The 12192-nt window shown below is 44.4% G+C and overlaps 2 protein-coding genes across 12 annotated transcripts in view; one reads left to right on the plus strand and one right to left on the minus strand.

Moving 5' to 3' along the window:
• The window catches only part of TNFRSF11B (TNF receptor superfamily member 11b), a 102433-nt gene that overhangs the window by 65973 nt on the left and 24268 nt on the right, over positions 1-12192 (minus strand). The window lies entirely within an intron of this gene.
• Positions 1-12192, plus strand: part of COLEC10 (collectin subfamily member 10) — a 31230-nt gene that overhangs the window by 2756 nt on the left and 16282 nt on the right. For all 3 annotated transcript variants that reach the window (XR_012659296.1, XR_012659297.1, XM_075085664.1), the window contains exon 2: positions 11358-11429. Coding sequence is in view for 1 of the 3 variants with exons in the window: in XM_075085664.1 (XP_074941765.1) it covers positions 11358-11429 (72 nt within the window). In the remaining 2 variants the exon portion in view is untranslated. The remainder of the gene's footprint in view (positions 1-11357; positions 11430-12192) is intronic.

Below are 12192 nucleotides of genomic sequence, written 5' to 3' on the forward strand. Positions count from 1 at the left end.
TGCTACAGAAGCAAGCACCTCACATCTCTGCATGCTTGCCCTGCAAATCACATGTTCAGAAAGGGTCATTAATGTTGAAAAAATTGGCCGCTTCTTGTACAAGTCACATGTAACTTGTCCAAGTTAATTTGTGCAAGTCAAATTCTTCCCCTTCAAAAATATACTCTTTGTTATGCTCATACTTAAGATGTCACAAGAGAAGTATGATATGAGTGATGGGATAAAAAGAAAGGGTAATTCCAGGCTGATTATCAGGAAAGTCTTTAAACCATTTGTGACAGTCCCACCAGCTACCAAAAAGCATGAGGCAAGAACAGAGGCCTTTATGTACAGCACAAAGAGCTGGAAAATACTCTGGAAGGATGCAGTCTCCCAGGAACAGAAGGAATGCAGTAAACGTCCTTTTGCACTTTCTGTGGCAATGATAGAAGTCAGTCCGAATTAAACTGCTCAGCACGAACAGGAGTTTAAGCCTGACCTCTGGTGGTTCTGTGTGATGCAAACCAGGTGCCTTGCAATCCCCTCCCTCTGTTGCTTCTCCATCACTGGTGCAAGCAAATGAAAGTTGAAGTCTGTTTGTAAAGAATTATACAAAGAAATTTTCTAAATAGGCACTCCAGAAAAAGAGAAAAAAGAGTAAAAGAAAAGGAAAAGCTGACGCTCCTCTCCCAGTTTCCTTTTCCAGGCAACGCTCAGGCCTCTTCTCAAAAACAGGGGATTCTTTTCAATGACATAGTCCTAGTGCACAAGTCCTGGTGTCTTGTTCTGCCTTCCTGCAAAAGCTTTTGAGGTACACAGCAAGCTGGCTTATATAGCAGTTAAAGATAGAAGTGTGAGGCATTTTCTAGAATCCTTACTGAAATACCCTAGGAAAGAAAAAAAATATGTGCTTTGGACCAAAACAGATTTTCAATATTCATAACTCATTATTTTTGTGTTTGACCTGAGATGTTTAGGAACAACTTGGTCTTAGCTGGACTGCTTTGGCACAGGACCTCTGAAAATTTACATTAGGTAACGCTGAACCAGATCTGAGTAACTAGGGCAAAAAAGGCCAAGTTCTGAAGTACTCCATTGACTTCCTGGGTACAAACAGAACGAGATCTATCATAAACAAAACAGCTAATTTCCCAGAGCAGCCTAGTGCTTGGCCTAGCAAAATTAGTCATGGCTCTGTCATCTACTTTCCACCCTTCCAAGCCTGGAAGCAGGCTGGCTTGTTGCTGCTGCTGAGAAAGGAACTGGGTCTGTGGGGAGGCAGCAGCTAGTGCGGTGAGAGCAGAAGCACCAGCTGTTGGTCCATGCTGTGGCAGCAACAGGAACACCACGTCTGCTCTCCTGGGCTCTGCCTTCAACTGGTGTCCTGGCTCTGTCCTTTCTTCTAGCCTGTTTTTGCCTGGAAACTGCAAGCTCATTTTTGTCTAATCTGCAAAGGAAGTGGGCTGTTGACATAGATGAGGTGGGATCTGACCTGGTCTGGGTAAATCAATAAGCAACAACATGAGGGCAGAAATAAGCAGAGGGCCCAGAACTCTTGACTACCAAACTCCCATTAAAAGCATGAGACTGCGGTGGGGCTGGCTCTGCGGCAGCTGATTTCACATGGATTCATGGGAGCTCAGGGTTTCAGAAGACTGGCTTTAGATGTTGCTAGCTGTCCCAGGTCTCAGCTCATTTTCTTTGAAATCCAGACACAGGAACTTCAAAGGTCTTGAATTAGATCCAGGTTGAGAAACTGGAAAGAGAAGAGATCTGAAGAATACCGGGAGTTTCCCACAGCAATTTAGATGTAAAGCATTTCCTTATTATTATTTCTGACAAATTATGCTTATAAACTCTATGACGTTGGCTGGCGCCTCAAAATATTATTTACTGTGGTCTCCAGTTTAGCTGTCCATCTCTCAGCTTTCATTGCGCTTACCAAATTCCACTCCTGGAAAATCTCAAACTCTCTCAGAAACCAGATATGCTGCTATCCACATTTCCTTCTGAAAATATAAAATGCCTTACTACATCCTATAGGCTGTTCAAACCTATAAGTAAACTTCTCTCTTAGCGCCTCACGTTTGATCTGAAGAGCCCTTTAATTTCAACACATAATTCTATTTTTCATGTCTTTCAGACTTCCTCACTTTAGCGTACGGTAAGTTTCTGAAGTTTATCAGACTGAGCTACAATCCGTGTATCTGGGGACTTAAGATACGTAAATTAAAAAGATACTGGGTCTGCATTTCTCACCAATGTCCGTTTGATTCCTCACTGAAGCCACTGTAATCCATAGGTCTGAGATCATGTCAGAATGGCAGGGAAACAGGCTGTGAAAATTAAATTGGGCAGGCCAAGTGAAAAAAGAATCAGGAATAATTTAAATTATTTCTGTTACTTAAAAAAAAAAATTATTTCCCAGTCATGCACAAAGGAATTAGGGCTTTTCCCCAAAAAAAGGTAGCAGGATCGATAGCCCAACTGAAGTGCCTCTACACCAATGTGCACAGCATAGGCAACAAACAAAAGGAGCTGGAAGCCATTGTGCAGCAGGAAAACTGGGATATCATTGCCATCATGGAAACATGGTGGGATGGCTCTCACAACTGGAGTGCTGCAATGGATGGCTATGGACTCTTCAGAAGGGATAGGCAAGGCTGAAGAGGCGATGGGGTAGCTCTGTTTGTTAGGGAGTGTTTTGATTATCTAGAGTTTAATGATGGTGACGTAGGATTGAGTGTTTATGGGTAAGGATCGGGGGGAAGGCCAACAAGGCAGATATCATCGTGGGAGTCTGTTATAGACCACCCACCCAGGATGAAAAGGCAGACGAAATATCCTATAAGCAACTAGGAGAAGTCTCATAATGGCTAGCCCTTGTTCTTGTGGGGGACTTCAATCTACCAGATATCTGCTGGAAATACAATACAGCGGAGAGGAAACAGTCTAGTAGGCTCCTGGGGTGTGTGGAAGATAACTTCCTGACACAGCTGCTGAGCGAGCCAGCTCGGGAGGACACCGTGCTGGACCTGTTGTTTATGAGCGGAGAAACACTTGTGGGTGATGTGATGGCTGGAGGCTGTCTTGGACATAGTGATCACAAAATGATAGAGTGTTCAATTCTCAGAGAAGTAAGAAGGGGGCTCAGCAGAACTGCTTCCTCAGGCTTCCAGAGGGCAGACTTTGGCCTGTTCAGGAGCCCAGTTGGCAGAGTCCGTTGGGAGGCAGTCCTGAAGGGCAAAGGAGTCCAGGAAGGCTGGACATTCTTCAGGAAGGAAATCTTAAAGGTGCAAGAAGAGGCTGTCCCCCTGTGCTGCAAGACAAGCTGGTGGGGAAGACGACTTGCCTGGCTGAACAGAGACCTTCAGCTGGAACTCAGGAAAAAAAAGGAGAGTTTATGACCTTTGGAAGAATGGGCAGGCAACTCAGGAGGACTACAAAGGTGTCATGAGGCTATGCAGGGAGAAAATTAGAAGGGCCAAGGCCCAGCTAGAATTTAAGCTGGCTACTGCCATAAAAGACAATTTAAAATGTTCCTATAAATCCATTAGCAACAAAAGGAGGGCTAAGGACAATCTCCCTCCTTTATTGGATGTGGGGGAAACATAGTGACAAAGGATGAGGAAAAGGCTGAGGTACTTAATGCCTTCTTTGCCTCAATCTTTACCAGTAAGGCCAGTGATTCTCCAGGTACCCAGCCCCCTGAACTGGAAGACAGGGACAGGGAGCAGAATGAAGCCCCCATAATCCAAGGGGAAACGACTAGTGACCTGCTACACCGCTTAGACAGGCACAAGTCTATGGGGCTGGGTGGGATCCACCCAAGGGTACTGAGGGACCCAAGCCACTTTCAATCCTTTATCAGCAGTCCTGGCTAACTGGGGAGGTCCCAGTTGACTAGATGATAGTAAATGTGACATCCACCTACAAGAAGGGCTGGAAGGAGGATCCAGGGAACTACAGGCCTGTCAGTCTGACCATGTGGTCCTACCTTCACCTTGTGCTGGCTCGGCTGTTTACTCATCAGGCTTTTCACTGAGCTGATTCAGCTCACTCATTAAAAATGTCTATTATTTGCCTTATTGATATTCCTGTTTAGTGAGTTGAATTCCTTCAACACAGGGTCAAAAGACTGCTCAACATCAGGCAAAGGGGAGGGAGGTGTGCAGGTCTGTGCTGGGGTCTGAAGAGAGGAGGAAGGACAGGGAAAATGACATTCTATCAGATAAGCAGATGTCAAGAAATCCTGTCCTCACTAGCCATTTATAGCTTGAAAGCAAGAATCCCCACTGCTACAGAAGATTTGTTAAGGATCTAAAAGACACTGAAAGTGAAATTAGAGGAAATCTTGAGGTTTTCAAATGACATAGCTATGACATGCTAATACACTAGAAAGACAAATTGGGCCATATTTTCTTATTTCTTGGAACCTGTGACTCCCTCTGGTGACAAAACCTCTCAACAGCGACTGTGCACGCACAAGTGCTGCAAAGGTTCACGGTGCTGAGGGTCACTTAGTGTCCATAGGCTGCAAAGCTAATCCTGTGGCTATGTCCAAGGCTCTTCCAGGAGGGCAAGGCATTCAGTTGCTCTGGGAGGAGCCTCAAAGCTTCAGAATTATGCACATGTCCTTATCCCTTTAGTTTAACACCCAGGACAGGCAGAATCGCCTGTACTCTTCACACTCTGTGGAGGTGGGGAAGGTCCCTGCGCCACCTCAGGTGGAACTAAAAGCATGAGACATGGAGCTCAGCAGAACTGCATCATGCATGATCAGCGGGTAAAACTGCATAACAGATTCCATACAAAGCCTTCATGGTGAGACATTGGCTATACCTAGGAATACTAAATGCATCCAAGGCAAGCAGTGCAAAGCACCCATGTGCATCCTAATAAAGATTAACCATCCTTCCTCCCCTCACAGCAAATCAGTCATGCCCCCAGGGCTTCTCAAGGACTTTTTGGCTGGTGGCAGGCTTTTTTCAGTTCAGAGTGTCTGATGTAGGAGGACACTGTGCTGTAAGCCCAGCATAAGTGGTATTTCTATCATTTGAAAGGGTGGATACACCCTGGAGTGTGGAGGAAGGTATTTGGGGCTGTGGTGTGTTCTAAGCCCGTGGGGGTAGTGCTAAAGTTCAGAGTACAGGGAGCTAAACTTGGGACAGTGTCACCCGTACTGCCCGTTGGGGGGGGGTCACTGCAGTCAAGGGTCTTTGCCCTTCTTTTGCTTCAGAGGAAACAATTTATTTGATTCACTGCAAAGAAGAGGCTTAGAGAGCATTTACACTTGTGCAGTATTTTTGGTCAGGAGACAGGAACTGGAGCTGACCTGAGGCCATGACTTGCCAGCACACCTGGTAAAGTGTCTCAGTAAAACCGTGCATGGACCCAGGAGCCTCTCAGCAGAGCTCTGAGTGAAAAGGCTGGACGCTGCGTGCTCCCAGAGAAACACATGCATAAGCCCAGCTAGGAGTCTCATCCCAGCTTTAGCCTTTAGGCATGCTGCAGACATCCTCTCACCCTGATGCAGGGCTGCCTCTATAGATTAGTGTGGGCTCCATTATCCCCAGGGATTACACCCTGATTCTCCAAGAACCAGGGTCAGCCCTTGATCACAATACTTGCAGAGTCACTAAACATATATGAACAATTTAACCTGAAAACTTCTTCCATTTGTGCAAACAAACCAGATAAATTGCCTACAGAAGATTCAGCAGCAAAATCTAAGTCACTTGAAGGTCAGTGAATTCTTACTAGTTAAATTCTTACCAAATGTAACCTCTCAACATTGCATTATTTAGTGAAACTCCTAAAAAGGCAGAGCCCCTTTCAACTGCCTAAAAATCCTACTGATTATTAGACCTTCAGCATTTTCCCGAGCTTGATTGTAGAAGGGAGGACTGGGGTTCCCTCTCAATTACAATTAAAATTTTCTAATGGGCACAAAAGTTATTTACTGCTTATGGCTTCTGCTCTCCTTCTGTCTTGCACAGTCCCAAAATGGAAGAGTCTGGTAATTTATTGTTCCATGTGTTCACTTTAATAGTCTAGTATTTTAAATCTGTGACACAGAAGAAGTGAATCAGCTTGAGGGAATACTAACAAGGTTGAGAAATAGTCTTGCTTCAGCTACTGGCTCCAAGTGCTTCACCCATGCTTCAAATGTAAGTGCAGTGTATTATCTGACATCCTTGCAACCACAGTTTTAAGGTGAAAACCTGCTAATTAGGATAAAACTTAATTTGACACTCCCCCAAGTGTAAAGCAGCACAAAGAGGAGGTTAACCTTTAGGTATAGACTACAAGCATACAAGAGATTAGAGGTTTTTTTTTCCTGTAAAACTCATGTTGCACAAAGCACAGTAGTACAAAATTCAAAAACTCAGCCCAGAGTACTTTCAGGATTTAAACTTTTTTTCTGGCAGATTACAAAAAAGCGGCTAATACAGTGGGATGACCTGTCCACATTAAGTCCCAGAGGAAAGGGAGGGATACTTATTACAAATTAAAGACCAGCCAACTCAATCCCTGCTCAAAACTAAGTCAACCAACCTCTCGCAATCCCTCCTACCTGGTTGCAAATCATAGTGAGACCACAAGGGGGGAGCATAACCCAAGAGTTCACGTGTCTTGCCGAAATTTGAGATCCCTGTACACAACAGCTAAAGGGACACAATGCATTTATAATTATAACACCATATTATCAAGCACTGAACTTAATCCAATCTTAAATTAACAGTTTAACTAACTAATACTGTTTGCTTCTACCCTTGCTTTATAATGGCCTACCCATTCTCAGATGCAATATGGGGAGCAAAGCAGGATTTCTCTCCCTTACAGATAGGCAAATTATTATTCTTCCCATTTTCCTAGGTAGGGAAACTAAGGCAGAGCGTGGTAGGCTGCTTTATGCCAAGATGAAGCAGGTGATAGACCTTACTTCCCTCTCCCTTAGGCTTTTAGAGGGCTTGAACAAAACTTGGAACTACATGAGGTGTTAGCAATAAAAGTTGAGACACTCCCTAATGTCTCAGAATCCCCAGAAAAATCTTTCCCACACCTTTTATCCCTTTCATCTGTCGGCTCTCAGTCTGATGGCCCATACAGGGCAACTTAGCTTCATCTCCAGCAGCCCCATGTGTGAAATGCTTGCTCCAGAGTCTCTCCGAAAAAAACATCGCAGCTTTTAGTGGCTCAAAATGTTGAAACTGAGATTGGAAGACAACACCTTCAGAAGGTAATCACAGTGGTTCCACTGGTATATTGACTTTCTTTCCTGGGCTCTATTTCTAAGATTAACTGTCTAAGCAACATTTCCTACAAAAAAAAAAAAAAAAAAAGCAAGCACCTTTCTTGCGCTGAAGTCTTATTTCTGCAGCAAACAACAGGCTCTCTAGAGCTTTAACTCAACAGAGAAGTCTGCAAACCACAGGGAGTGTAACTGGCTGGCCTGAGAGAAGTAATGAGGACTGCCAGGGTGACAAGCCCTGGTTTGGAAGCTCAGCAGGAATCTAGTTTTCTCTGCTGTGTGACACAGGCCAAAGAAACTCCTTCAGCAGTTTCTACACCAGACCCAGAGTTACAGCATATCTTACACAAAGGAATTCATTGCACGAAGAAAGGCTGGACATGAAAAGCCTCCTACATCTTCCTCCCCTGCTGGAGAGTGCAATCCATTTGTTAAATATCCCCATGTGGCATTTCTAGTCAGGACTCATCCAGCTTTTCCAGCCTTTGAATCACACCCTGCTTCCTTTCTATTATCACACATTTCTTCCCCTGTATGGCTTTGCAGACCATGATCAGATCAGCTTTTAACCTTCTCCCAGAATTTCATTTCACAAGCCCTTTGTCAGCCTCTGGGAATCTTTTCTGAATTTCTGAACTAGTGAGAAGTGACTTTTACACTTTTCTCAAGGGGTTCGTAGATGGGTTTGGAAAGGACAATTCCTTGGTTTCTCAGTTGCAAATGGTGTTAGCACTGAGGTCAACAGAGAAATTAAACCATACATTCTCTGGCTCTGCTGTTTGATGATCAGTAGACAAGAATGCAGTACAAGCAGGCATCCTTCCATCAGCTCCAGGCTCAGACCCACAGCTTCAGCTGGATATTTAAGGAGCTTGGCTTTTGGAAACATATACTGACTTTTCCAGTATTTTTAAGGACCAGTGAAAACAGAGATGTTTAAAATTTCTGTTGCTGACTGCTTATAGCCTTTTCCCTTCCTACTTTGTACTGGTGCAGCTGGTATCAAAAACAAACAAAGCATGTGAGTGAGCCAGCACACACACCACATCATGTTTCCTCCTTGTCCGTCCCCCCTAGCAAATGCTTCCTCCCTCCAACACCAACTGAAGTTCAGCTCTTTATCTTCCTCAGCTTGGACCACTGACCACCCCCTCCCCCAAGGGCATCCCAACCAACAGGGTAAATCTGCCTTCCACAAGGGAGTCCCAACCCTGAAGTTTTCTTGGCATACAGGGACAGACTCAGCCCAGTCCACGTAACTGACATGGAAAGGAGTCAAACAGCTAATACTACATTTTAGATGCTGGAATTAATATCCACCACTTCTCATTTGTCATCACCACACAGAACAGCCTCACGATATGTTTGTTACCTGTGGCTACAGAAGTAGGAGAAGGTAAATCAGAAATGAGTGGGCAGTATTTTTCAGAAAATGAGTTGCAATCAAATGATCAGTCTGAAAGCAACCACAGGAAACTAGTTTCTCCCTCAGCACATAATTAAATCATTGACCTCCTTGCCACAGGATATTATAGGGGAAAAAAATATAAATGGGTTTAAAAGGCACAAGACTAATCTGTGCAAGGAAGAATCACTAGTGGCTGCCCACGAGTGGTCTGGATGCAGCGCTTGGCTCAGGCAAGCCCTTTAAACCACTGCTCATGGGAGGCTGAAAGTGGCTGCCTGGGTCATAGTCACCCTCGGCACATCCAGTTCCCTGAACATCTTCTGCCAGGGGTGGAGGCACCTCACTGAGACAGGTTATTGGTCTTGCCACGTAATGCTGTTCCGTCCTCACTTCTCTTTTGCTGACATCCAGACAAACTTCCCTCCTTTGAGTACTCCGTATGCTGAACTGCAGCCTCTTCTCCCCTTGTGGGCTGCAGGCACAGACACAACTGGCTGCCACCCACATGTGAGATCTTGGCTTGGCTAAGAGACTGTGGCACTGCTTCCCACCACGCGGCACGGCTTACTGCAGACAAGGATAGGGGACAGGGGGAGAGGCTTTGGAAGGCTGCCTGTATGTAGTGCTGGTTGTTTGGTGCGAAGGGGTACAGGGGCTGTCCCACCTCAGCACTTGTCAAAAAAAAAAAACAAAAAACAAAAACAAAAGAGTAAAAAAGAGTAAAAAATGTTCTTGGCATTTGGCTCAAAACTAAGTAGTAGAAGATAAGAAAATCAGCAAATCAGCTCCAGTTGTGCCTCCAATTTCCTGCATAATGTGAAGTGAAATTGTATGCTACCTAAGGAAGGAGATAACATTTCTTTCCTACTAGTTGCTATCTTGCTCCCTTACACTGTAAGCTGCTCAGTGAGAGACTGTCTCTTACAATAGTAAGAGTACTTACACAGAACTATACAGGAACCTGTGTAATGGGGTCTTGATGTCATCTGGAGAAATTGCTGCATTACTGTAATAAATGCAATGATTTTACCTCTTAAAGATACTCTGTACATGACATTTCAAAATAAAGCACTGGAGTAATTGCAAAACATGTTTATTACATCAACATATAAATATCACTTGTCAAAAACCGAAGACTTCTGACACATTAAGACTAAGGTCTATGTTAAGATCTATTTCAACATATTTAGGTTCCTCCCATTCACATTCTAAAAGCACCTGCATACCTTGAACAGAGAGTCACTATGAACAGAGTGACTAGGAACAATTAATAAATTCCTATTGCCTCCTCCCCTGGCAGTTCTTCCATGGGCGTACAGGTTCCCCAACAGAGAAAGACTGGCTTATTTATCTGCTTTATAGCTAATAGGGATTAAAGGGTAGGACTAGAAATTGGTGTTGTATAATTCCCATGTTGGAATAGCCTCACCAAAAGGGAAAGTTTATAGCTTTTCCTAATCATAGAATTGTTTACATTGGAAAAGACCTTTGAGGTCATTGAGTCCAATTGTTAAACAAGCACTGCCAAGTCCACGACCAAACCAGGTCCCTAAGCGCCATATACACGTCTTTTACATACCTCCAGGGATGGTGACTCAACCACTTCCCTGGGTAGCCTGTCCCAATGCTTGATAACCCCTTTGGTGAAAGAATTTTTCCCTAATATCCAATCTAAACCTCCCCTGGCACAACTCGAGGCCACTTCCTCTTGTCCTATCCCTTGTTACTTGGGAGAAGAGACCAACACCAACCTCGCTACAACCTCCTTTCAGGTAGTTGCAGAGAGTAATAAGGTCTCCCCTCAGCCTCCTTTTCTCCAGGCTGAATAACCCCAGTTCCCTCAGCCTCTCTTCATAAGACCAGTTCTCCAGACCCTTCACCAGCTTTGTTGTCCTTCTCTGGAAACGCTCCAGCATCTCAATGTCCTTCTTGTAGTGAGGGGACCAAAACTGAACACAATATTCAAGGTGGGGCCTCAGCAGTGCCGAGTACAGGGGCACGATCACTGCCCTGCTCCTGCTGGCCACACTATTCCTGACACCAGCCAGGATGCTGTTAGCCTTCTTGGCCACCTGGGCACACTGCTGGCTCATGTTCAGCCAGCTGTCAGCCAACACCCCCAGGTCCTTTTCCTCCAGGCAGCTCTCCAGCCACTCCTCTCCAAGCCTGTAGCGTTGCATGGGGTTGTTATGACCAAAGTGCAGGACCCGGCACTTGGCCTTTTTGAACCTCATACAGTTGGCCTCAGCCCATCAATCCAGCCTGTCCCGATCCCTCTGTAGAGCTTTCCTACCCTCAAGCAGATCGACACTGCCACCCAACTTGGTGTCATCTGCAGACTCACTGAGGGTGCACTCAATCTGCTCATCCAGATCATTGATAAAGATATTAAACAGAACTGGCCCCAACACTGAGCCCTGGGGGACACCACTTGTGACCAGCCACCAACTGGGTTTAACCCCATTCACCAGCACTCTTTCTTTGGGCCTCACCATACAGGCAGTTTTTTATCCAGCGAAGAGTAATGATGGTCAGATTCACCAGAATTTCTCTGCAAATTTATCCCATGGCTACCGTGCCTTCAATGTGAAACAAAAAGAAATTACTAGAGAAAAAACCCTGTGAACTTTACATTCTGATGAGGTATAGTTGCACTTCCTGCACTGAGAGAAATGTACCATGATGCTTTATTTTCTGGTTTCTTTTTTTTGGAAGGGGATGAAGGTGAAAAAGGAGATAGAGGAGAACTGGGCAAACAAGGAAAGGTTGGACCAAAAGGACCAAAAGGTATTTATGACAGTTTGTTGGCTATTACTGGCATATGAATATCTTTATACAAAATTGTACTGGCACATATGATTAGCAACGTTTAACGCTTTCACTCCTGTTGCACCAGTGGATTTCACAATCCTGTCAGACATTAATCAGTGAACCTAACAATACTTGGAGAGCTTGATGCAATTCCTACCGACACATAAGACAGCTATATATGCCAACAAATTTAAAGAGCCATGTAATAAACCAGTGCTGCTCTCCCAAGTGGCTGCCATGGGTGCGAGCCAGAAGACCCAGATCATATGTATAATCAGAAAGATTACTGTTCTCTTACTGAAATGATATTTTAGTTGAAACTGAATTTGAGAGTTCTTTCCTAACAGTACATCAGGACACTCAACAAAATTTGTTCCCAGTTGTCCCTGTTTTGCAGAAAAGCAAATGGAGGCATACACTGAGCAACAAAGTTCCTCTAATCAAACAGCATCTGAACTGAGAACAAGGAGTCGCAGTTGTCTCAGGACTCGCCTCTATTAAACATATCCCATATCCACAGTGTGAGCTGAGCAGAGCATTCGGAGGCACCAGATGTAATGGTGTCACCCTTGTTTGAATAATTCAAAAGCTTAATGATAATGCATATCCATGGTCTTTCTCCCTTGACAGTGGTTTAAGACTAATCAGGAAATTTTTTACCTTTAGAGACACTTTAAAATCACCCTGTTATTTTTGTTATAATAAAAAAAACTTTTCAATTTTTAAATGCATTCATATG

This window comes from Phalacrocorax aristotelis, chromosome 2, assembly GCF_949628215.1.
Source record: "Phalacrocorax aristotelis chromosome 2, bGulAri2.1, whole genome shotgun sequence".
Classification (NCBI taxonomy): Eukaryota; Metazoa; Chordata; class Aves; order Suliformes; family Phalacrocoracidae; genus Phalacrocorax; species Phalacrocorax aristotelis.